General features: G+C 39.6%; 1 protein-coding gene across 3 annotated transcripts; it reads right to left on the minus strand.

Annotated features, from left to right (window-relative positions):
* Positions 1-1389: 1389 nt before the first annotated feature.
* INPP1 (inositol polyphosphate-1-phosphatase) lies at positions 1390-26891 on the minus strand. Of its 3 annotated transcripts, none has more exons than XM_029225921.1 (6): positions 26675-26891; positions 11838-12105; positions 9181-9241; positions 6335-6535; positions 4097-4271; positions 1390-2208 (listed from the first exon to the last, which is right to left on the minus strand). In XM_029225921.1, exons 2-6 carry the CDS (start codon positions 12039-12041, stop codon positions 1641-1643), a joined length of 1209 nt encoding a protein of 402 aa, XP_029081754.1. In that variant the 5' UTR covers positions 12042-12105; positions 26675-26891; the 3' UTR covers positions 1390-1640. The 3 variants fall into 3 exon arrangements, with proteins under 3 accessions (XP_029081754.1, XP_029081753.1, XP_029081752.1); XM_029225920.1 differs by having other exon boundaries at positions 26557-26721; XM_029225919.1 differs by having other exon boundaries at positions 26561-26718.

A 26891-nucleotide genomic window follows, 5' to 3' on the forward strand; every position in this document is an offset into this window, starting at 1 on the left:
CAGAAAATAACGATGAGTCTTAAAAATTTACCGGGTATGAGACAATTGTAAAAATGGAGAGAAAAAATTTAAATCCAGAACGATTATGTTCTCAGATTACATGGCAAATATTTAAAAATTCTTCCTCTAAAGAAATCAGAAACAGAGATCATACTCCCATGGGTGTGGTTTATGCAAGAATAACAGTGCAGACCGATCAGCACACACATGCTTAAGGAAGGGTCTTAGCTTTCCGGCCAAGATTGACAATGGATGTGTATAATAGATGTTCACAGAATATATTGGATTCTCTGTTCTATCCAATTTCCCCCCCAATAAACTGACCAACTTCTTGTTCAGATCACATTGAAGATGACTTTTCACTGCATGTTATTGATCAGTTACATTCCAAAAATGTTCATGTGGACAACAAATGCTTTTTCTTGAACCATATTCTATTTCTCCATTCTGATGACTATCATGCAGCAGGACTAGTTTCTGGGTTTTGGTTTTTAATGTGTTTTGTGAAGAATGAACTCACTTTGACTTAAAAATCAACCTTTAAAATTAGACTGCTAGCGGTTAAGAATAAACTGCTTGAGGACCCACAATCACAAAGCACGTGCGGACTTTAAAAACTATAACCCTGTCACTAAATAAGTCATTGAATCTGCTGTGTGCAATGAAATACGATTAAAAAGAGTTTGATTTACTTTCATTTGTTTGTAATTGTAGAAAAACAGGATGCTCCAGAACATATCCTTTGGCCCCCAGAGGGAGCAAGGCCGAAAGAAGTCAGAGGTGAGAGTTTAATCCCTCCAGATGGTGGCGCTACCTCCTCACCAGGGCTGCTAAACAGGATGGGAAAAGTGGTCCCACCCACCTCAGAGGACTTTCAACATTGGATTCTAGTAGTCCAAGGACTGTATATATTTAACTCTACCTCTGGTTTTTGAAGTGCAGTAAATATGCAAAAATTACAGAAACCTCTTTACCCTATCCCCTTTTGTCTTACCAACAGAAATGGAGTGTGTATGTGAGAGTATTAGAGAGAATTATTAGAGACAGGATTAGAGAGAGTTTGAATGAGAGGGCACATGAGATTATGAATTTGAGAGAGAATATTAGAATGTGTGTGTGAGTATGAGAGGGTATGTGAGTAGAAAGGAGCCCACAGTGCTCCAGGCTTTAATTCTTCTAAGAAACATAATACTGTTGAAAGTACATAACATGGCTAAATTCACAGTTCTAAGTGTTTTGCCAAAGGCTAAAGCTGCAGAGTTTTCCTCCAGAAGGGAAACAAAACTAAGCTCAACCCCCTCTTGGCTCTCCCTAATACTTCAGTGACATTAACTTATCCCTTAGATGTTTAGAAGAGGTTTATTAATTGAGCAGGAATTTTTCCTGTCTTCAATATTTTATTGAAGTGTTTCAAGCAATATTAATAGCACAAAATCCACTATTAAGAATCTCGCACATTTAACTGCGGCATGAATATCAGTCATTTATTGACATTAACATTATGAACACATAATGGAAAAATGCTCCTCAAAAGAGGAAGGTGAACTTTGACTGTCGATAGGACAAAGCTGTCTTCAAAAGATAGAGAGGTGGAAACTAGGTTCACAGCTGGGTTTCGAGTCCCTGAGGATGGAGCTCGTCTATGTATGTGCATCCACAGGCGCAAGGTGTCGGAGGAGGAGGCTCAGGAATGTCTCCAGCTGCTTCTTTGATCTGTAAGCGATCAGTCCTCCCTTGTTGGCCCACTGGTCCACTCCAGCAGCGCCTCTGTTTCCCACGTGGTACACCAACTGTGGCAAGTCAAGCCCCGAGTTGGGGTTTCTTTCCAAGCACTCTTTTAAGTCCACCATTCCCCCACCCATGGCCCTGAGGATGGCGTGGGCAGCACAAGAGTCCCACTTGAACGTGGTATCTTCTGAGAAGATGTAAATGTCAACAAGGCCGAGGACAACACAGAGGCTCTTGTAACCAGCCCCAGCTGCCCGGAATATGCGCTCTCCACACACACGTGACAGTGCGGCCTTGATGGTCTCCTTTTCACTGGTACTAATGACAGCTGAGAACGGGTGGGAGTATTCCGCCTCAGAGCTGGGGTTTTGGGTCACTTGGCTCTGCGTTTCATTGCTGTTTCTTGTAGAGACGGGAGGCAGAAATGAATGGATATTGGTCCCCATGTAAGAAAGGCCCCAGTAGCACTGTCCTTTCCACCTGTGGAAGAGAACATTCAGTTTGTGGCCGTAGGTTATCCCATTCGTTTTTCATTGCTCATGTGGCTTCCCAACTTGATGATATGAAAAATATATAACATAATGGGTCTCAAGGTCCTTAAGCTTAGAAATGGATACCAAGTAGCTAATTCATTTCTAAAAGTTACTCCCGGGCTTCCCTGGTGGCGCGGTGGTTGAGAGTCCGCCTGCCAATGCAGGGGACATGGGTTCGTGCCCTGGTCCAGGAAGATCCCACATGCTGCAGAGCGGCTGGGCCCATGAGCCATGGCCACTGAGCCTGCGCGTCCGGAGCCTGTGCTCCGCAACGGGAGAGGCCACAACAGTGAGAGGCCCACGTACCGCAAAAAAAAAAAAAGTTACTCCCTGTGTGTGTTGCTGCCTGTGCTGTTGCAGGTTAGGAAGGCTTTCAGTTTTTCTGTATTATCACACCCATCTAGGACAATGCTAAAATATTTGCTCTGTTCCTGGAGGCCAGAAATCCCGCAAAGTTTCACTGCCACTTTTGGCATTTGAAGTTTAATGGGGGAAAGATGAACAGATAAATAATCTTTTCAATCTGCAAATCTTTCACAATCCTTAAGTTTTTCTTCAGCTGGTAACGCCTTTTCATTCTCTAATTCACTAGCTCCACTTTGGTTTTAACACCAAGAAAGATGGACTCATTATTTTTGGCAACAACAAAAATAGCACCTATCATTTCTCAATGTTTAACTTACTATATATGCTGGATAGTTTATTTACAGAGATGGAAACAGGCTTAGAGAATGTAAGTGTAAGAATGTAAATCAGTGATAGAATCTGCATTCAAACCCAGGAAGTCTCACTCTAGGATCTATGCTACTAACTACTCTGTCAACCATTTCTAGGTCATGATTATGCCAGCATCCAGTCCCACTTATTTTTAACTTCTTAACAACCCTTTAAAGACAACAAACACTTTCAGTTTGGAAGAAGGCAGGGTTAGAAGAAAACTATCAAAATTCCATAGGTGTAGTTTATGACTATTAAAGAACAAACAATTCTTAGTTGCTTGAAGCAAGCCAAAGTTTAATACAAATATGTAGTTCTAGGACTTCCCTGGTGGCGCAGTGGTTAAGAATCCGCCTGCCAGTGCAGGGGACACGGGTTTGAACCCTGGTCCAGGAAGATCCCACATGCTGCGGAGCAACTAAGCCTGTGCGCCACAACTACTGAGCCTGCGTACCACAACTACTGAGCCTGCGTGCTGCAACTACCGAAGCCTGTGCGCCTAGAGCCCGCGCGCCTAGAGCCCATGCTCCGCAACAAGAGAAGCCACCGCAATGAGAAGCCCGCTCACTGCAACCAGAGAAAGCCTGTGCGCAGCAACGAAGACCCAACGCAGCCAAAAAATAATAATAAAAAACAAATAAATTTATAAAAAAATATGCAGTTCTATACAAGTGGAAAAAAATATTATCTATTTCAATAAAATACTGAAATCACAGGAGAAAAGCTGCTTCTTCTTGGCCTCTGCCATGCCCTGGAGCCCCGCAAGCATGGGCCATGGATCAGAGCAACTCTGCCCTGCATAGGAGTTCAGGGGAGCCTGAGGAGGGAAGAGGCAGAAAAGGCAGTGATGCTGGCAGTTCTACTGGGAGAGCACCCCAGAGCCAGGTCCTAACCCTGGCTGTACCTACTCAGCTTTTCATTAGATCATCGTCACATTTTGCTGCGAGACCCAGGGCTGAGAGTAAAAAGAACATTAATTCAAACATGCAGATTTTTAGTAGGAATACCCAATCTACTGAGTCATGGGAATGTCACGCGGAGAGATCATCTTGACAATAAGCAAAGCTGAGGTTGTAAATTCTAAAAACCATAATATACCAAAAATTTTCATCTTTTACCTGAGGGTGTTTAGGTCTTGTGATACAAAAGGTTGGTTGATGACTCCCATCAGGGGCACCCCTGTCTGTATGTCATAGACACCAATTAAAATAGTGACACACTGAAGTCCACTGGGGAAGATTCCTTGGTTGGATTTAATGTCAGCAGAACCTTTTATATACTGATAAGTTGAATCTGAAAAATGAAGCAACATTTGTTAGGATTATTTGAAATGATTATTTAGAAGACGACGATGAATACATCTACAAACCCTGTACTATATCGTTTCTCTCTTCTAATGTGGTAACTGCTATGGTCTGAATGTTTATGTCCCCCCAAAATTCTTACCCACAAATGATGGTATTAGTAAGTGGGGCCTTTGGAAGGTACTTAAGTCCTCAGTGTGGAACCCTCATGAATGGAATTAGTGTCTTACAAAAGAGGCTCCAGAGAGATCTTTAGTCTCTTCCAGAATGTGAGGACACAGTGAAAAGGTACCAATTATGAATCAGGAAGAAGGACCTCACCTAATCATGCTGGCACCTTGAGATTGGACTTCCCAGCCTCTGGAACTGTGAGAAATAAATTTCTGTTGTTTAAAAGCTACCTAGTCCATGGTATCCTGTTATAGCAGCCCAAACTGACCAAGATAGTAACCAATCAGTTTCTACCTTTGGGTGCCACTTACATTGAATTATTTTTCGACCTCTTGTACTTCACTTTTAAGCTGCTTGTGTTTCATTTTCCCAACTATATAGTCTTGGAGAGAAAGGACACGTCTATAGTTCCTATGGCAGCTAGCACAGCACCTTGCAAATAACAAGTACTCAAATATTCATCACATGTCAAAATCATTTAAAAGCTAATAGCTCAGGATAACCAAGGGGCTTCCTTAGAGCTCTTACTAATCAGAGGACAAGTCCAAGGTGGATGGGAAAGCCTCCTTCCAGGAATCTGTCGGGGTGGGATTACCTTTTTGTTTGTTTGTTTTTGTCCCTCAAATTAGGAGGAAGGAGACAATGATGGTAGTACAAGAGGAAGAAATTGATGGGAGTCCTGAGAAAAAGAAGCCAAGTAGCTAGGTTTCTTCTTAAAAGACTGTACATGCCAGCAGCTGACTGCCAACATCTAATGAGTTAATGCCCAGTTAAGGATGTGTCAGGCACAAGATCCAGAGAGCTAGCTAACAGAATCAATTCAGGATAGAACAAGAATACAAGGTTTCTGTCCCTCAAAAACCTTAACTGAGGCTGATTTACCTTCAGGCAATAAAAGATTCTGGAAAACATTCTTAGTTTGCATGTACAATCCATAGGCTGAATATGCTCTAATTCTCTGATGACTAAAGGCATTTCTATCATTATTAATGGGCTTGTAGGATGGGGAGGGTGGGGGGAGTTTGCCTGTTCAGCATGATTGGTCGCAGTTGTACTGGGTAGAATATGCCAGGAAGGTTAGGGGAAAAAGGGGGACTTCCGAAGATTAATACCTAGGGCATTATATTAATAGCATCATTGAGAGAGGCCTACACTTTTTAAACAATGAGCTACACGTTATGGTTCTACCATAATCATGACCACAAAATTCATGGTGAGGTTTACACAGGACTCACAAACCGACTGCTAAGAGTCACATTCAGCTGTGTTTTGCTTGGCCTGTATAGTGGTTTTGATTGTTTGCTTGTTTAACTGAATTAGTAGCCAGTGGTTAAATTGTGAGATCGCACATAAAAACCTGGATTTTGATTTTTTTTAAAAAATTTGATGAGCTGGACAGCATTCCCAGATGGCAATAATCCGCTGGTGCTGAATGCTCTTAAAATGGCACGTGTGCTCAGTTAGTTATAGCTGCTCTCACTTCATTCTTCTCTCATATTTAGCAGTCTGGCCCCTGAGGTCTTTCAAAAATGAGTTAATTCAGCTTTGTATATGTGCCTGTGTGTGTGTGGGTATGTGTGTACACACACACATATGTTATAGATATATGTATATAACACACACCTCAGCTCTTTGTTTCTTTTTTTCTGGCTGCACCGCACAGCTTGTGGGATCTCAGTTCCCTGACCAGGGATTGATCCCGGGCCACGGCAGTGAAAGTCATTTATCATTTTAAAAATCCAAAACTTTTAAAATAAAACTCCTAGCAGAGTTAAACCATACCCTCAATTTTTATTTTTCTAACCCCCCACCAAAAAAAAAAAAAAAAAAAGGATTATTAATGAAAGCAAATAAACAAAAGCAAACACTCTCTCTACTTACCTATAGGATCCACCCAAACTCCCAAAGTGTCCTGTGGAATGTTGATCTCTATCGCATCCAGAGCTGGGTCACTAAAGACAACGTCCTGATGTACAACCTTGGCTAACGCTTCAGATGCCAACTTGTTACCATTAAGGACTTTGTTGAGAAGATCTACTGTTTCTTCCTCTGTTGGACACAGTCTCATGATAATCTTTTCCCCTAGAGTAAAGACAAACTAAAGACCATTACATCTCAAGTTTCAGGGGAGAAAGAACAACAGAGGGGTGGGAAGAAACAAAAGCTGTGAGGGCACCTCAGACTAGGTGAGGGAAATATAGCCATACCAGTGTTTCCTAACCTGGCTGATTGCCAGAATCACCCAGTGGCCTTCATAAAGTCATAGCTGCTCAGTGGTCAGTCATACACCTAACAGTGAGGAATGAATTCCAGGTGTCAAAGGACCTACTCTCCAGAAAAATGTCCACATGGGCACGTGCACACAGGTTTTTGTATCTAGTTTAAGGGAGCTCATGGACCAGTTAAGAACCCTGAGTCCTTGATAACCAATCTTTTATATTTTTTGCCTTTTGCCTTTTAATATACTGTGGGTCACCCTATTCACATTTGAATATGTTATTGAAAAGAATGGAGTTCTTATCAGTACAAAGAAGGGCTTCTACCTCCCTAAATTGTTTATGCTCAGTAAAGTAACATAAGATGAAGTACATTAATCTTTAAATGTGGTAAAGCTGTAGGACTCTAAATGACATACATAGAATAGCTCTCTGTGAAACCACTGGAAATCAGCATGTAAGCAAAGCTGTTTCTGCAATTGAAATCCCAAGTTACCGAGTACAGGTGCTTTACCATCACTTTAAAGACACTTCTTAGACCCTTGCCTAATCTGGTTTCCAGCCCCCGCAAAAGTAAGAAAAGAGGCTGGCAAAAACAGGCAAGTTAAGAGCAACAGAAAGTCACAGCAATGTAGAATATAAATTTTTTAAAAATTAAGAAAACATGGCACTTTGGAGATTTTGTGGTATATAGACAAATACTCCTAGCTAACCTAGCCATTCCAAGAACAGCAGCATTTGCATCACCTGAGAACTTGTTAGAAATTCAGAACTGCAGTCCCCATCCCGGACCTACTGAGTTCTAACAAGATCCCCAGGTGATTCATGTGATCCTTAGAGTTTGGGAAGCACACTGTGAGTCTATTACAATGATGATTCTGAAATAGCAAGAAACAGTCAATTACATGTAGTTCAATTCAATTAAATGAGACTGTTAAAGTTGGGGAATAATAATGCTAATCACTGCCACTTGCTGAGCACCTACACTAGACTCAGTAAAAGTCATGGGATCATTCAAGGGAGCAAATCATATCACATTTCTCCTTTGCTTAAAATTTGCCACTGAATACCGATCATGCTCAGAGGAAAATCCAAACTCCTTCCTTTGAACTTCCACTGTCTCACCTCACCTCATCCACCAGCCCCTCCCCTTCACCATGGTTCTCTGTTAAACCCATTCTCTCCTTCAGTTCTAAGGAAAATGTACGTGGAATGCCTTTTTGCCCCTATAATTCTAGATACATTAAAGATATATTAAAATAACTGTTTATGAAGTAGTCAAACAGGATTTTAAGTGTAGGATTTCTTACAGGTTAGTCACAGGTGTTTTTTTTAACATCCTTATTGGAGTATAATTGCTTTACAATGGTGTGTAATTTCTGCTGTATAACAAAGTGAATCAGCTATGTGTACACATATATCCCCATATCACCTCCCTCTTAAGCCTCCCTCCCACCCTCCCTATCCCACCCCTCTAGGTGGCCACAAAGCACCGAGCTGATCTCCCTGTGCTATGCGGCTGCTTCCCACTAGCTATCTATTTTACATTTGGTAGTGTATATATGTCAATGCTACTCTCTCACTTCATCCCAGCTTACCCTTCTCCCTCTCCATGTCCTCAAGTCCATTCTCTACAACTGTGTCTTTATTCCTGTACAGGTGGGTTTTTTAATCTTAAGTTTAAATGAGATTTTTCCTTCTTCTTACTGAGTGTCATAGAATTAAGTGCATTTTAATACACTGCCCATGAAGGAGACAAATTTTTCTCCAGAGTTAATCCAGAAATTAGTTTTCTTTGTAAACATGCCTCTAGATGTTTAACTATTTGTCACATGATCAGTGTTTAAAGTTCACTATTTTAATCTTCTACCATTAAACAAACAAAAACCAGTTTGTTTCTCTAAAAAGGATCAGCGATTTTGATATTTTCCTCTCTATCACAAGGGAACTGGTGGTCCATCAAACGAGAATTTGGTCCACAGGAAACTAATTAAATAAGAGTTAAAACTTGGTGGTAAAAGGAACCGGTTGTCCAACTCCCTTTACAGAGGTTCTGAGACCAGAGAAGTCATGAGGTGATTTCAGGGACAGGGCCTCCTCTACATTCTCAGCCAAGGTCTATGGACTCCCTAGGAGGTCCACAAATGGGTTTACTTGGACTTGAAATTGCCTGCAAAACTGTGTAGATGTGCATCTTTCTGGGGGCATCTGTAACTTCCATCAGATTCCCAAAGGGCCAGGCAACTTTCCCAAAGGTTAAATCATACGTTATTCAAATGCTACAGATTTATATCTAGAATGATACATGTGGACTTGCTAAATAATCCTAAGACACCACATCTCCCTATCGTAAATGGCATGATATTCTGAAGCACTGAATGAAGCTTAACATTCAAATATGTATTTACGTGAAAGGCCTCCAAACATCCATCTACTTTATGATGTAAGTTGAAAATAGAAATACCATATGATAATTAAGTTATAAAAATACATTAAGACATTTATACTTACCCAAATCATTTGTAAACTCATTGGATTCTTCTCCAAAAATTTTTTTCCCCAAGCCTGGAAACTGAATGATTCAGAGTATGACAAAAATACAACAATAAAGAAAAAAAAAAATCCCACATTTATGTTCAATTCTGAACAGATTTTCATTTTATACTTCAAATTAAATAGCACAATTAGATCTGAAATTTACAATTCCAGAAATCAATCCAAGTATAACAAGTATGAAAAGTGAAGTCAGCTTGGTTCAGTACTTAGTTTTCTAATATTTTCCTGCTCCTTTGCCCCTTTAGAAAGTCCAAATCATGGTAGAAGTCTGGTTTCCTTATGTTCTGTTGAGTCTGCAGAAGTACTTCTAGAAACTTCATCCTTCTAGTTAAGGGCCATAGAGCTAGAATGTTTGCAAAGGAGATGTTTTAACTGTTGCTCCTAAACAGGACCTAAGTAGCTTATACAAGTTAATGTTATTGACCAAGTACCTTAGATGATTATTTGAGACTGGATAGAAGGTATCAGAGGATAACATTTGATTTTGTTTTCATTTTCAGGTGTGTTTTCTGTACCTGCTGGAGGTATCATTAGCCATCAGGCTAGGAAGGTGATATAGCAAAAAAGGGGAAATATTTTATTTGCCAACAATTTATGTGCCAATATAGAATTAAAAAAAAAAAAAAGCTAAATAGGAATTTTCTCTCATCTCTGTATGACCAGGAAGCTTTCAGACACATTTTGCTTCTGATTTTCTCTGCAGTAAAGATAATTTCTCTCAAAATATGTGCTGAATTATGATATGAGTATGGTTCTCAAGCAATAAAAGCAAGGAAATGCTTCAAATATTTGAGCTCAGTTATTCACAGATGGCCAGTAGCTTTAATAATGCCCACAACTACTTGTTATTTTTAACTCTTTTAAAGAACAATGCAAGTCAGGACTTCCCTGGTGGCGCAGTGGTTAAGAATCTGCCTGCCAGTGCAGGGGACATGGGTTCGAGCCCTGGTCCGGGAAGATCCTCAGGAGCCCTGGTCCGGGAAGATCCCACATGCCTCGGAGCAATGAAGCCCGTGTGCCACAACTACTGAGCCTGCACTCTAGAGCCCACGTGGCACAACTACTGAAGCCCGCGAGCCTAGAGCCTGTGCTCCGCAACAAGAGAAGCCACTGCAACGAGAAGCCCACGCACTGCAATGAAGAGTAGCCCCCGCTCACCGCAACTAGAGAAAAGCCCGTGCACAGCAACGAAGACTCAACACAGCCAAAAATAAATAAATAAAATTAAATTAAAAAAAAACAACAACAATGCAAATCAACACGGGCTGGCACTGAGCCGATTTATCAATTCATCCAGGGCTGAAGCTCCAGTCTCCCACAACCTGCCTAGAAACCCTTTCTGAGGCTACAGTATAGGAGAGTCATGAAACTATTTTATACAAGCCAAAAGTGAATATCATTTGTGTGTTCAGAAGTCCTGGCATATACTTCATGAATGAACAACTGCCTGAACTTGTTATAATGCTCTGGGGCAAATATTAGGCCACAGAACTTAACGTTGATACATTTCTAATCCAGTTGCTCAACCATCCCTTCCACCCAGCTCTTGATCAGTAACAAAAATAAATTTGCTTCCTTTTTAGTTTATTGGAGCCAGATATTATAGGACATGAAAAAGTACAGTTTGTAGAAATTTCAAGGGGTCATTTATTCTCTCTTCCTGCCTGTGGTCAAGAATTCACTTAAATGATTCTAAATGATTCCTAATATTTTGAGAATTTCATAGAAACAATTCTAATATTTTGTAGGGCTTTCCGACATAAAATTCTATCCTCCCAAACCTAAGAGAAAAGAAATTATTAGATTACCATATAAAAGGCAATATAGTATTGCAAAGAGCACAGACTCGGTCAGCCTGGGTTCAAAAACCAGCCCTGCCATTCACTTGCTGTGCAACCTTAGGCAAGTTATTTAACCTCTCTGTGTCTCCCTTTTCTCATCCATTACAATGAAATAATTGTTCTTACCTCATAAAATTGTTATGATTAAATTAACATATTTAAAGTCCTTAGAACAGTACCTGGCTCATAGTAAGCATTTATAAGTGTCTGCTAATGTTATTGTTTGTTATTACTACTTATGAATATAATTTCTTTTCCCCAGTCAGCTTAAAAGACCTAGAATTACAATCATTGTTAGTTATAAACAATGTTTTCCTACTCAAATAAAGGGAGACTTTAAGTCTCCAGGACTCTATGAGCCCATAACTGAGGCAACCATTAGATAAGTGATTATGTCAAAAGGTGGGACTTAATATATCAAGTTAAAAAAAAGTTATAAAACAGTATTTCTCATTTCTTTTGAAATAAATTGTGTGTGCCATGTACACACACAGAAGGAAAATATTCTAACAATATTTAGCAAAACAGCTGTGGTTTTCTCTAGTGGTAGGATTAAGAGGATTCTTATTTTTCTGTATTTAAAATTTTTTTCTGCAGCACACATTTTGGTAATATTGTAGTCAAAACAAGGGGAAAAACCCAAGTTGTTTATTAGAATCCAAGGTGTTAATAATGGGGGTAGGGGTGGCGAGGAGAAAGGATGCTATTCTATAGAGGGGAAAAACCACAGGGGCAAATATTTTGCAATTACATTGGCTGGGACCTTCTTACCTTGTTCTCCATATTCTGTTTTATAACTTCCTGTACCAGTACATCAGCCAGGGTCTTGAAATCAACTGCAAACTTCTTGTTCTTTTCTCCCTCTTTCTTTTCTTCTATCAGCAGCTGGAAGAGGGCTTCCTGTTGCCTGCACGCCCGGGCAATGTTGGCAGCTTTCTCAGAGACACAGAGCAGCTCCCGGAGGATACCTGACATTTCTGAACCTGGCTTTTCAGTTGCAGCGTCTGGTGGAATCGGCACCCACCCTCCAGGCCGTCAGCTGGAAAAGTAGAAGAATGTGAAAGAGAAAGCAGTTCAGAGAGTGATGTCAGGGTGCCTCGGCACTGCTAACAACCCATCTGGCAGTCAACCGGTCAGCATGGCTGAACAGCTACTATAGATCACAGTCACATCCTCCAGGTGGAAGACTAGATATCATCTAAAAATTGAAACTTATTTTTAAAGATCAAAAGATTTATAGTCTCAAATCCATTATGCAAAGAACTGAATTCTCAGTGAAAGAATTTGAATGAGAATCTACATTATATTTACAAAACCCTAGACCAATAGGCAGGTGGATACACGAGCACAATGTTAAATTAAAGGAAAAGCCAAGTTCACGTAATGACCTTCGAATGAGCATACAAGCTTAGCAACAACATTATTAAAGTAGTGCTCTTTCTTTCACCCTTTCCCCCAAAGGAAGAAGGAAGAAGTGAAAGCCCGTTTATCCCATCAGTTTGGGGGCAACTTTCTAAAGTACCAAGCACACCAGCAAGCATGTTTGTGTCCTGCAGGACTCTGGGGTCACACTGGGCTAGCAATCCAGGTGATCTCCCAACCCCAATCACCTTTTTTTTTTTTTCTATTAAAAATGTCCCACTAGCTGTGCTGCTCTTCTAGCAAGTTTAAATAATAAAGTGAATTCAAACATGCAACTTGTTGGGACTTGAAAAGTTCTGGCCTCTAAGAGGCATGCTACCACACCTTGACATACCTATCAGGTAATTAGGAGAGAAACATTTCTCAGTTTCAATAGTAGCCGCATTTTACTGAACGCTTTAATAATTCCTATCTCAGTATTGTGAGAATTATTGTGAGGATTATCAGCCCTGCTTTACAGTCAAGGAAACTGAAGCTTAGAGAAGTTAAGCAACTTGTTTAGGGTTACACAAGACTAACTGGCAGGGCTCACACAGAAGCTCATGCTCTTTATGGGAACATATGTATATGTATAACTGATTCACTTTGTTATAAAGCAGAAACTAACATACCATTGTAAAGCAATTATACTCCAATAAAGATGTAATAAATAAATAAAATAGATCTAAAAAATAAAATAAATAAAAAAAGAAGTTCCTTTAAGGGACTCTAGGAGGCTGAGAATCAGTACAACAATGAAGATGTCAATGCAATGGGAGCTAATTGTGAATTGTCATAGCCGTTTTGTCTTAATCAGGTCTGCTTTAAAAAATATATGCTATTTTCTTAAGATTATGGGTCAACCACCCTAAGAAAATATGTCCAACCTCAATAGTAATAAAAGGAAAGTGAATAAAAACAATGAAACATCCTACTTCACTATTAGATGGACAAAACTGGTTTTAAAGTTAATTTTCATTCTTGCAGGTGTGGTGAAACAGGTGCTGATACTCTGCTAATGCGCATGCAAACAAGTGGGTTTCCACAGGGCAATTTGAGAAAAATGTATCAAGATCCTTAGAAATGTTATTACCTTTAGCCAGTAACTCCAGTCTGGCCCTATTTTGTGTTAAGTCACAGTTGTGTTAAAGTATTTCCACAGAAGAAGGATTAGTATTATTGACAGCAGCAAAAAGTTAAAAATAATCTTAAACGTTGGTGCAATGTAAGATAGACTACAATGTAGTTCTTAAAATATTTTTGAAGAATATTTAATAGGGATATACGTTAATGTTATAATATTAAATGTATATATAGTATCATAGTATGTTCCTAATTTATGTTTATACACACATGCGCTCTGTTTATACATATAGAGAGAGTTTGAAAGGCTAGTAGGTGATGTTTTAATGATAAACAGACATTTAATGGTAATTATCACTGGGTACTAGAATTGTGGAGGATTTTTTTCATTATGCTTTTCTATAATTTTCAAATATTCTGCAATAAATATATACTGCTTTTCTAATAAGAAATTATATTTTAAAGTATCTTGGAACAATTAAGCACAAAGGACAAGAATTCCAATTCCTGGAGATAACTGTCCAAACAAAGTGGTACTGTAGTGACAACACAAATATCAGGTAGTAGAGATGATAGAGTTAAAAATTAAACAAAAACACCTGCCTACCTAAATGCCTTTTTCCCCCAAGGATTGAATAATATGTTAAAAAAATTCACTTTGGTTGACTTAAACCTCAAGAAAAACGGTTATACTAATACAGCTGAGGCACTTTGACTTAGAAACAATTTATGGTATCTGTATGCTCTAAATTATAAGTTATATATAATGTATACACACATGGATACATACATATCAGTAGAATACAGAAGCTCCAAGTGTATAAATTCAATAACTTTGATTATTTTGATATCTTGGTACATGTTATGAGGTTATTGTAAGTAAAGGAAAAAGAATCAATGAACTAACAGTACCTAAGCAGCTTTTTATCTTAAAAGTACCATGAAGATTTTAAGGAGTCCAGTTTGAAAACTTTCTAAATTAACAATACCAGTATTGTCTATTTTACTCAACTTTGTTAAAGTCAATTTTTTTTTTTTTTTTTTTGGTAAAAGAAACACCGTACCACCACACCATTGGATAACCAAGAATCTCTCCCTATGACGCCCTCAGAACACTCAGGTGAGTTACTCACACAGGCTACAATCTCCAGGCACCACCACCACCCTTCTCACACGGAAAACTCACCAACTTAGTCCTGATAAGTTTCTATACAGCTGCCCAGAGATCTGGAGTTTCTCACCTTTGAACCTGACCTTTATTTCCTCAATAATGACCATTCTCACTTCACTTGATCAATGGGGGAAAAAATAGCAGCTCTAAACTTTAGTCCTGTAATTAACAGGTGCACAGATTTTAAGAATTCATCATAACACAGTAAATCAGATTTTTCAGTTCCAAAGTTATCCCAGCACTCAACCTTAATCACCTTTTATTCTGAACCTAGAAAACACTACGGTGTCTTGTCAAGCTCCAGGTTGAACACGCAGTTTCAGCTTAGGACTAGGCTTTCTCCAGCCATCCTATAGAACCCAGAACTTCTTTAGCTCCAGGGTCCTAACCCCTTAAAAAAAAATCTCTCACAGCTATCAACATGTACATGCAAGACTTTCTAACTAATTTGCATAGCTAGCCTGCTACTTTCTGGCTGAATGGACTATTTCCTCCAAATGAATGAGCCACGGTCCTCTGTGCTTCTCTCTGTAAGCTGCTTCCGTATCTCTTTCTCCATCTGTCCTCAATTCAATTCACTCAGCCAGGCCACAACACTCAAGGGCATAATGGACAATTTGCCCTCACTTTGAAGGACTCAACTTGAGAAAAACTGAGGGCTACATCCAATACAGAATTTCTTCGAGTTTATTAATAGCTTGTATTAACACTCATGGAAATTATCATTCAGATGATTTTTAAAAGCAAGTTTATATATGCGTTATTGGGCTTCCCTGGTGGCACAGTGGTTAAGAATCCGCCTGCCAATGCAGGGGACACGGGTTCGAGCCCTGGTCCGGGACGATCCCACATGCGGGGGAGCAACTAAGCCTGTGAGCCACAACTACTGAGCCTGCACTCTAAAGCCCATGCGCCACATCTACTGAAGCCCGTGTGCTCTAGATCCCGTGCTCCGCAACGAGAGAAGCCACAGCAATGAGAAGCCCACACTCGCTGCGACTAGAGAAAGCCGTGCACAGCAGTGAAGATAAAACACAGCCAAAAATAATAATAAATATAAATAAATAAAATTAAAAAAAAATTTATATATGCGTTATTGACCTAAGTTAGCTTTATTTAAACATTTCAAATACTTTAAATGAAAATTATTATAGATTCATGATTAGTAAGTTATGACATTTACCATAATTTAATAGCTTTGAATATAGAAGAAATTCCTTTGGATTAGTATTTAATAGGTATTCTGGCAACCACGTGTTAGAATTACCTAAGGCGCCTATTAAAAAGACAGATTTCTGGGGCTCCATCCCAACTTAGTGAATCAGAATCGCTGGGGACAGGGTCCAGGAATCTGTAGTTTTGTCAGCCTCCTAGATGATGCTAAACACTGAGATTTAATAGCTACTGTTCTTTAGGCTGTTCATTCATCTTTAATACTATGCTGGTAATTTCAGGGGGGCTGGCACCTGGTGTTCAGATATCTTGGTGAAACCATGTGCTAACAGTTATTCATATGCAGAGAAAAAGCCCAAGTTAAAATAATAATCGCTAACATTTATTAGGTACTTACTATATGGCAGGCATCCTTCCAAGCACTTTACATATGTTAATTCGTTTAATTCTCACACAACCCTACGGAGAAGGTACTATTACCTCTATTTTACTGATAAAGAAACTGAGACACAGGAGGGTAAATAATTTGCCCAAAATCACACAGCTAGGAAGTGGCTGGGACAAGATTCAAGCCCAGGTGAAACAGCAGAAACCCAGTTTTATTGACTAGAGCACACTGTTAGCCAGTGCTCTAGCCAATAAAATCCTTTCATAAATTGTTAGCTGTTAACTAAGGGAAGAAATGAGCAATCACTGGATAAATAATCACAAGAATATTATTATTATAAGGTATATTACATAGCAAAAAGGAGAGAAACACACACACCTCCCTGATAGCTGTCAGTAGTTTGATTATTAAAAAATCACTATTTGATACTCACTTTCCTTCTGCTCTCAGGAAAACCTTTCCCCTAGCTGATCCTCAGTCTCAGTGTAAACCATCTTTGCTGGATAATAAAACCTCATCTATGTTCTACTGATATCTCTCTTAACTGGCTGTCTTGGCATGAGGGGCAGGGAGGGGGTCAGCTCATGCCGAATACATAATTCCTCTTGTATTTGTTTGCTAGGGCTGCCATAACTAAGTGCCACAGTCTGGGTGGCTTAAACAACAAATTTATTTTCTCACAGTTCTGCAGACTGGAAGTCCAAGACCAAGGTGTCAGCAGGGTTTGTTTCTCCTTGGCTTGCAGACAGACTTTCCTCTGTGGATGAGCATCCCTGGGAGTCTCTCCCTCTTTTATAAAGACTCCATTCAGATTGGATTAGGGCCCACCCATATGACCTCACTTAACCTTGAACTGAGTTAAGTTAAAGGCCCTATCTCCAAATACAGTCACATTATGAGGTACTGGAGAGTTAGGGCTTCAACGTACAAATTTAGAGAGAATACAATTTAGCCCAAAGAGACCTTGCTAATCTTAGCAAATGCCAACCCAATCTATTCCTTTGTCTTCTTTTTTTCTGGCCGAACAGGGAAATGGGGTAGGGTTCTCTTTCCTGTTTATGTGGTCAATAAGTTTAATTCTGTAAGACAATCTTTCCCACTAGGAGCTACTCACTTTAACAGCCAAATCATTAATTATCAGTGAACATTGAAATACTCTTATAAGCCTTATTTTGTGACAACCCATTTCAAGTCACATTTGAGCAGAACAGGTTTAAAGAAGTTACATTCCTCACCATCTCAGACCAAATGTATATCTACATGTTTACATAAGATCCTGTCACAGTGTCAGAAACAGTCTCTTTAGCTTTTAGGGAATTTTCACATCTATTAGAGAAACACTGAGTAAACTGAAGTAGGCCAATTAGAAAAAAAAAAAGCTTTTAAGACTTTTCCTGGAAGCCCAAATCTCTCTACAAAGACAAAACTCAATTTTAATTTCTGACCATCTTATCATCTCATCAGAACACCAGATATTAAAAATCATATCTGAATAATATACACATATTTCAGACGTGATAAACAGTAAAATGGGAAAGACATAGGCTTCGGAATCAGATAGACCTCGGTTGAAAACCAGGGCTCTGCCATCAACTAGCTGTGTGGCATCTGGTAATTTACCTACCCTCTCTGAGCCTCTCTCTTCATCTGTAATATGAAGATAATACAAATCTTGCAGGGACATTGTGAAGATCAAAAGAGGTATTTCTGGAAAAGTACCAAGCACAGAGCCTTGCGTATAGTAGATGACAAATGACAGCTATGACTATTAAATACAACTTCACAGAACCCACAATCACAGTCCTTACTTGAAAAATAGGAAGTTGGCAACTTTACAGGGGTCACTGAAATCTTTTCTGAAAATTTACTACTCCATTAAATCTAAAAGGCTGGAAACTACTTGTAATTCTTTGAATGACCCAGAAGAAAGTTCCTTTATGCAGGCCAGATCTGATTGCTTCAGTTTCTGGGTGTCTGGGTGGAAACTTTGGCTCCCGGAGGCTGAAGACTACTCTGGCTTCATGGTAGACCATCTACAGATGGCTCAGGAGGGTCACTATTCCGTCAAGGGGGATATTTTGTTGCGAAATTTGTGGAGATTCTAGAGCCAAGGGTGTCTGTTTTTGTGTGATGAGCCTGCTTGTACCAGAACCTGGCCATGCCCTTGTGTTGCTCATGGTGACAGAAATGAGACAACATAGATAAGGGCCCTCAACAAAACAGAACTGCTCACTAATGAATAGGCAAGTAGGTCAAAGCATTTCTGTTAACATTCATTTCTTCCTGCAGATAACCTACTACTTTTACAGAGCCCACATTTTTGCCCATTAGACAATGACTCCACCCCATCCTCACAATTCATAAACTGAATTCAGTCTGTCACTCATCCTCTGAAGACTGACAATTTGAAATTACTGTGTGGTGGCCCTGCCTGACTGCTATTGCTGTTGGGGTCCAACTTCCATGAAATACCTGGGTGCTTTACAAGAAGTGTTTTTGGTGACCTCTCTCAAAGGGGTGCAGCTGGCCAGGACTCTCCCTAGGTGGGCACATGCTGCGGGGCTGGCCAAGGCTCTAAATTAGCTCACATTGCTATTGCAGGGGAAACAGAGACCTTGTTCCTCTTCCCCTTCCAGGTTAGGGCTGCTTTAGGGAGTAGTTTAAAGAATGGAAGCTGCCAGAAAGGATGGGGAACAGAAGTGGGCCCACACAAAGTATGTAATGGGCTCAACTGGAGTAACCAACGATGGCTAAAGTGCAATTTGCTAACAGTAGCCTCCCCTGACATCCCTAGGAGACACTCATCTACCCACTTGGTTACCTAGGCCAGAAGGAAAACTGTACCACAAGCATTAACAGGCATTTACAAACACTACCTTTTAGGTCATTGGAAACTGAATTGTCCTTCCAGTGTATGAGCTTTGCTCAACTTTCAGATATTTGATCATCACACATTTCTCAGAATCCACTAAGTAGTACAGCATGGGACTGCCTGTACTTCTTTAGTGCTGTTTCACTTTGATCTCTGCGATGTTGCTGTCATCACTTCATAGTCTCTGATTAAGTTTAGCATTTTAGTGGCTGATTTCCCACCATCTGTCCATTTACTCCCATGCTCTGGGCAGATCATTAATTTGCACATGCTGTTCCCTCTGGCTGACATGCCCTTCCTCCTGCCTTATGCCTAATGTCTACTCACCTTCTCAGAATCAGTTCAAGGGCAAGAAACTTGAACAGATACTTCATAAAAGAAGATGTTCAAATGGCCAATAAATATATGGAAAGATACTATAACTTGTTAATAATCAGGAAAATACAACTTAAAAGTTGCAACAGGGTATCACTGCATGTCCAACCGAATAGCTAAAAGTAAAGATTGAAAATGTCAAGGTTTGATGAGGATGTAGAGCAATGAGACTCATACTGCTGGTGTGAATGAAACTGGTACAACCCTGTTGGAAAATTGTTTATAATTTGTTGAATATAAGCATAACCTATGACCTAGCAATTTCTCTTATAGACTTGTACTCAACAGAAATTCCTGTACATATACATTAAAAGACATGTACAAGAATATTTATGATCAGCATAATTTGTTGCAGTAACCTCACACTAGAAATAACCCGAGTGACCATCAACACTAAAATGAAATAAACTGTGGCATACTTGCAAAAGAAAATACCATACAGCAGTGAGAATTAATGAATTATTGCTACAGGCAGCAACGCGGATGCATCTCACAAAAACATACTGTTGAGTGAAAGAAGTCAGACACAAAAAATATACGTGGAGCAATTTAATTTAGTTGAAGTTCAAAAAAAGGCAAAACTAACTTATGGTGTTAGAAGTTGCAGTGGTGGTTACCCTTGGAGAAGGAGGGATTATTGATGGGGGTAAATGATGGGGCTTTTAGGCACTGGGAATGTTCTAGACCTGAGTGATGGTTACATGGGTGGGTTGACTTTGTGTACATTCATCAAGCTACACCCTTAGGACTTGCATACTTTTCTGTATGTATTTCTATTTAGATAGAAAGTTTTTTAAAGGGTGTGTGTGTGGAGAGAGAGCTGGCTCCTCCAGGAGCCATGCCTGACCCTCCATCTTGGGTACCTGGACCATAGGAGAACGGAGGCAGGACAAATCTCTATCCCAGCTCTCCAACACACTGTACATTGGTTTGCTTACCTATGCCCTTGTCTGGCAGGAGATTTAAACGTACATGGTTTCTTATGACTCTTAGCGCATACCTCCGGGGTGTTCAATAAATGTTGGCTTATGAATTTTCTCTTAGCTTTGTAAATATAGAATTCATCTTTGTCATATTGTTTATTATACGTGTATTTTATCAGCATTACCCAGGTGCCATTAGGCACGTGGGCCCATATTTATTTATATCAAAGTCTACATATATTCTACATTCATTTACAAAAAAAACCAAAGCTGTATCTGGATGACTAGCAACTGAACCACATTTTTGAGCACCAAATTGGAATCTGATATTATGCTCTGACATCTGGAGGTGACCTATCTTGATTAATTTTGTTGATTAAATAGCCAAAAATGGTAAGTTTAATTTGGTTTTGTTAGAGAAGACATTAAATATGGGATATGTAAATCCATCTATTTAACCTTCACATTTCTCCCTCCCTTCTTCCCATTCTTCAAACAGTGTTGACATAACATGCCCATTTCTAAGCTGATCAGTCTACCTCACCCTAGTAAGGCTACTGTTGTACCACCTTAGCCCACATTTTTGCTCACTGCTGCTGCTCAAAGCAATAGACCACAAAGAAGTCCTCTATCCTCAAATGTTGTTCTGGTAGCTTGTAAATGGGAGCTCGTGCTAAAGTAGTGTCTCCCAAATTAGTAAGATCAAGAATCAATTGAAACACTCATTAAAAATACAGATTTTTAGACTTTTCCCCTGGAGATATTGATCCAGTAAATCTGGGTTGAGGACAGGCAACGTCACTCATCTAATTTTTATTTGACAATTTAAGGGAACAACAGGTGCAACAGTCAGCTCTGTCTCTCACTAGTTATTCAAGAGCAGAACAGGGAAAGCTATAGCTACTGCGACTAAGAATAATGGCCTTGGTCGGCTAAGGGTCAGCTATATTGTCTTTTTTGTAACAAAAATTAAATGCTGGAAAAAAAATGCAAGTTGACCTACATAATAAGTATTCCACATTAGCATAACACTTGCCTAAAGTATACATTTCAATGTCTTCCCAGAATGCATTTGAAAAGTATGAAAAAATATTCCATTTAGAAATACTTTTAAATTTGTTAGTGGCCCTTTTTTATCCTCTTCTCGGGAGTGAGAAACACTTTCACTAAATAGAAACTCTTTTCTATCTGCTGTCTTCCAACTATATGCTTAAACTTTTATATGCTAAGAGATTTTTTAGCATACAACCGAGGTGTCACAAATGAAACCTGAAATCACATAGAATATAAAAAAATGGAAGAAGATTCAGTGTAGCTATCTTAACTGTGGGAAAGAATAAATATTTTTAAAGTACAAATTTAATGCCTAATTCAAGGCAAAGAGAAAGATGTATGGCTTGTAGAAACTTTTCCAGCAGAATATTATTTACAGCTTTGATAATTGTTAATCTTATCGTTAATTGTATTAATCTTCAAATCCATTTTGAACGTTTCCTTTTGCATGTAACGTTTTTCAGTCATTTTTTCTTTTCTTTTGAACTTTTGCAACACTTACTTTCCGTACCAACTCATTTAACACTTGCCTTTTATGGTCTACGTGGGCCACCGTGGGTGTGTGGTAGAAAGAGCCTTGTTTAGGCCACAGGGGAGCTGGTTCTTAGGCTCTGCTTGGCCTTTAACCAACCAGGTGTAAAACCCTGGCCACATGTGTAAGCTCTCAGGGACTTGTTTTCCTCATTTCTGTAAACATAAAAAAGGAAAAGAAAGAAGGGACAGAGCGGTTGGAGGGAATGATTTCTATGGTCTGTCCCAGTTCAAAACTTCTCTATTTTTTTATATCCACTTTCCATATAAAAGAGGTTGGGGGGCTTCCCTGGTGGTGCAGTGGTTGAGAGTCCACCTGCCGATGCAGGGGACAAGGGTTCGTGCCCCAGTCCGGGAGGATCCCACATGCCGCGGAGCGGCTGGGCCCGTGAGCCATGGCCGTTGAGCCTGCACGTCCGGAGACTGTGCTCTGCAATGGGAGAGGCCACGACGGTGAGAGGCCCGTGAACCGCAAAAAAAAAAAAAAAAAAAGAAAAAAAGAGGTTGGGGACTGTTATTCAGCCTTAAAAAGGAATGAGATTCCGGTACATGCCTCAACATGGATCAACCTTGGAAACATTATGCTAAGTGAAAGAAGCCAGACTTAAAAGAACAAATATTGTATAATTCCACTTATATGGGGTACTCAGAATAGTCAAATTCATAGAGACAGAAGGTAGGACGGTGGTTACCAGGGCTGGGAGGAGGTTATGGGGAGTTACTGTTTAAAGGATCCAGAGTTTCAGTTTGGGATGATAAAAAAGCTCTGGAGATGGATAGTGGTGATGGTTGCATAACAATGGTAACGTACTTAATGCAAGTGAATTGCACACTTGGAAATGGTCAAAATGGTAAATTTTATGTCATATATATATTTTTTACTACAATTTTTTAAAGGGTAAAACACAAATAAAATTACAGGTTCAAAAAAATGTACATTTTTAAGGCTTTTGATGTTTATCATCTACCTAATTTGTTGGTTGAATGAAAAAAAAAAGTTGGGGCAGGGTCATGAAAATTAAGTTGAAAGAGGGCACTAGGCTCTTTGCCTTGTAGTTGATTTTGCACTGCAATCACGCTGGTTTTTATACTTAGTGTGTGTTTATAGGCTACAGCAGTTTGGGTTAATGAACATTATTAGGAAGGCCTAAGCCCCACCCCCCCCATGCCTGCCCTTGGGGCACCATTGTTCTCTCTCTAATAGGCTGTAGGTTCCCTGGGAGCAGGATACACAATTTTTCCATCTCCTCATGATACACAGTGGGAGTTCTGTAACTTAATTGACTGATTTTCATTCCATTAGAGATAAACATGTTTAAAAGGATTTTCTTGCATTAAAATTAATCTGTAAGGGATTATTCATTATGCAAATTTTAGGATGATAACTGTTAGGAAACATGATTCAAACGAGTTCTTTACAGAACTTCTTAGAAGATGGTTATTATTATTTATTTCTGCAGTGATAAATTACATGACCTAAAATATATTCTCTGAATATTATAGCAAGAAAGTAAAGGTCAGCGATCACATTGTGTATCATTTTGGCAGGCTAGGTTTATGGCAGCATATCTCTTATCATTCTACTTCCATTTTGTAGAGGTAAATGTTTATTTTTAACAGATATTGACAAATGTTGAATACAACAATACATAATACTGAATGTAACATATGCCTTCAAAGGAACATAAAGTGATAGAAAAATATTTATAGTACCTTTTACTTGAAAAGGTCTAAGTACCAAAACGATATAAATGGCTCACTAAAGCCACTTCAATATACAAATATACTCAATGCTCTTGCATTCTTGCTAATGCTGCAACCATAGATTAATGTCTAAGCTAGTTAATATTTACCTTTTTGATCTGAGTTTTCATTTCTGTTTCCCCCATTCTTTGCTATTCATGAAGCTTACAATCAACCAGTTTTTAAAACAGACCTTTCATGATTCCCAGATCAAACTGGGATTATATGTGGTTATATGTGATTCTTGCAAATTCTCAGGAATTAACTAGAGGGGTTTTCTAGAACTTGGAAGATAAGATCCTATTTTTAAAACTACTGATGATAAAAAAAATCTTTTTAAGTACATTAGGATTACCTTAAGCAATATTAAATAACATTTTCCTTTGGTCATTTGAATTTAATCCTGTGCAATTTGTTACAACTCTCATTTGCATCAAGGGAAACCTAACCATCATCACTCTGTAAAGAAAACAAATTTAAGTATCTATTTAAAAAGTTAGTAAATATTTACATTAATTGAAACTTGGATAATTAAGTTAAAAATTTTTTAACATTTAGTTGATTAAAAATAAAAACAAGAAAGCAAAACAACCCTTCTCCACCCCTAAAACAAAAGAAAAAAAAAAAAGAAAAGCAAAATAAAAGAGAAAGAAAAGGAATGGAGAGAGAAAGAAACTGATACTTTCCATTGTGGTAATTCATCTTAATGAATTATTTTATAGATTAATACTTTATTTTGTCAATTTGGTTTTTTTTTTGTCAATTTGTTTTTATATATAATTCACCACATTTAATGCTGAAATAAAGTTTTTTCTTTTTTAGATGGTGTTGGGTCATTTTAATAAAAGTTATAAATAAGTTACTGAAATTTGCATTCTGGTCTTCCCTGATTAGGAACACAGAAAAAGTAACAAATAAGTCTGTTACATGAAAGAGAAATGATCGGGCACAATATTTTGCTGTAGATTACTATCACAGTAATCTGCACTAAAAATCCATTAATAAAATGCTCTTATAACATTAAAGGACTTGAATTAAGATTGCCTACCACAAAAAAGAGACTGAACATGTAAAAACGTTTGCTAGGCTTCCCTGATGGCGCAGTGGTTGAGAATCCGCCTGCCAATGCAGGGGACATACATGGGTTTGAGCCCTGGTCTGGGAAGATCCCACACACTGCGGAGCAACTAAGCCCGTGCACCACAACTACTGAGCCTGCGCACTAGAGCCCTTGAGCCACAACTGCTGAGCCCACGAGCCACAACTACTGAAGCCCGCACGCCCAGAGCCCGTGCTCCGCAACAAGAGAAGCCACCGCAATGAGAAGCCAGTGCACCGCAACGAACAGTAGCCCCTGCTCGCCACAACTAGAGAAAAGCCCGTGCACAGCAACGAAGACCCAATGCAGCCACAAAAAAAAGCAGAAGTAAATATACAATGAATAACTTTATAACTTTTGTTTCATAGGCCTTATATGTCAAATAAGACATGATCATTTTTTTTCAGAACTACCACAAGTATAGCTGTAATTTAAATCTGTAATAAGATATTCCACATTAAATGGCATGAGTCCAAGCTGCAGTTTCCAACCAGGTGGTGATTTAGTCCAATAACTCGAAAAGAAACGGTAGCTTTCTCTATGAAAAAGTAAAATGTAACTTTATGCCTTTTACATAATTTTCTTCATGACTAAGAACTAACTGCAATAGTATAAAAATCCACAAAAGCTTAAAAATAGATTCTAAATAAGAATGCAAACAAATATCTGCCTTGAAAAAATGAACTCTTCTATTGCCCCTTTTCTCCCCTTCTATAGCCTATTTTAAAAGGTAAGAAATGAGGTCACTTAGCTAATTCATCAGTCAACAGTAGTTCGGTGGATTATTTTCATCATTAGACTATTATCAGGCTGAGCAGGGCTGATCCTTACCAACTTCTTTGGTTTCAAAGCTAGGAATCACAGCAAAACGGCCAAAAAATGTTTTATTCAACATGTGGGATGCACTCAAGTGGTCTATCCACACAGCCTTAACCCACTGTTCTTTTGAAGTGAATGCCATTCACACAGTGGGCAAACTTCTGCTTATTCAGCGCCTTAAAATTTGCTTTAAAACGGAAAATCTCCAAAGTACACACCTTGATTGTTTATATGTATTCTTCATGAATGTACTAAATAATCTAGGGATTTTTTTCAAGCTCTTCGTGTCTAACGGTATACACGATTCGGCCAAACCCATGTTAAATATCTTCATCCCCAGCCCCACTACTCTACTCTGGCCACACCAACTAACCCTGCACGTCTCACCAGACCGCCTTTCAAAATGCAGTGAATTAAAAGCAAGGAGGCAAAGACTTTTCTAAATATAGTCCCTTCATGTTATTTTACGCTCATCTAGTAGGTCACTAGTGGCAGCCAACAGCAATGGACACTAACAAGCATCTCTCAAAGCAAAAACCAAGGGGCGCTTGACAGCTATGCCATCTACGCTTTGAACCCGGGCCACTGCTCTCGACAACTGTCAGATCAGCTTCTTCGACCTAAAAATGCTGATCGAATTAAAAAAAAAAAAAGTGTTTGCCAATCTTTCTTCCCACCGTCTACTTCTTTCGGGTCGTTTCTGCGGAGCCCAGGGAGCCGCAGGACTCGAGAGCTCCTCCGCCCGGCTGGTTGCAGCAAAGAGGTGGGCCGGGCCGGGTGGCAGCCTCGCTGCAGCGGACAGAGGTCATCACAGGCCGGTCGGAGAGGCAACGAGCCCTGCTGGCCCAGATTTACTCACCTACCTTCCGGAGAGGCGATGGGTGCGTGCTGGTCGCCCAGCCCGGGGACCCGGATCCGAGCAGGAAGGGAGGCTGTGGCGCCGAGGAGAGGGGGGCGTAAAGAGGAAAGCGTATTACCTAAGCCGGGATGCGGAGCCCAGAAGGAGGCTGCAGCCTTTCCCTCCAGAAAACGGAAGAGGCGGGGGAGGAGGAGGAGGAAAAGGCGGAGGAGGAGGTGGCCGGGCGTGGGAGGCTAGCCGAGGGGCGCCGAGCGTCCGGCCGCAGGCTCAACCAGAGGGCGGTGGTCATCGGAGGGCGAGGCGCAGCCGTGCGGCGCGCGGCCACGCTCTCCCGG

Source organism: Monodon monoceros, unplaced genomic scaffold (assembly GCF_005190385.1).
Source record: "Monodon monoceros isolate NGI ecotype Baffin Bay Population unplaced genomic scaffold, NGI_Narwhal_1 Super_Scaffold_16, whole genome shotgun sequence".
NCBI lineage: Eukaryota > Metazoa > Chordata > Mammalia > Artiodactyla > Monodontidae > Monodon > Monodon monoceros.

Excerpts from the sequence above, each read along its gene's own strand:
- INPP1 (XM_029225921.1), bottom strand. The coding sequence starts at position 12,041 with ATGTCAGGTATCCTCCGGGAGCTGCTCTGTGTCTCTGAGAAAGCTGCC. Across the intron at positions 6,536-9,180 it reads TGAGTTTACAAATGATTTGG|GGGAAAAGATTATCATGAGA; the intron begins GTAAGTATAAAT and ends TCTTTACTCTAG. Across the intron at positions 2,209-4,096 it reads CAAGACCTAAACACCCTCAG|GTGGAAAGGACAGTGCTACT; the intron begins GTAAAAGATGAA and ends TCTCTTCCACAG.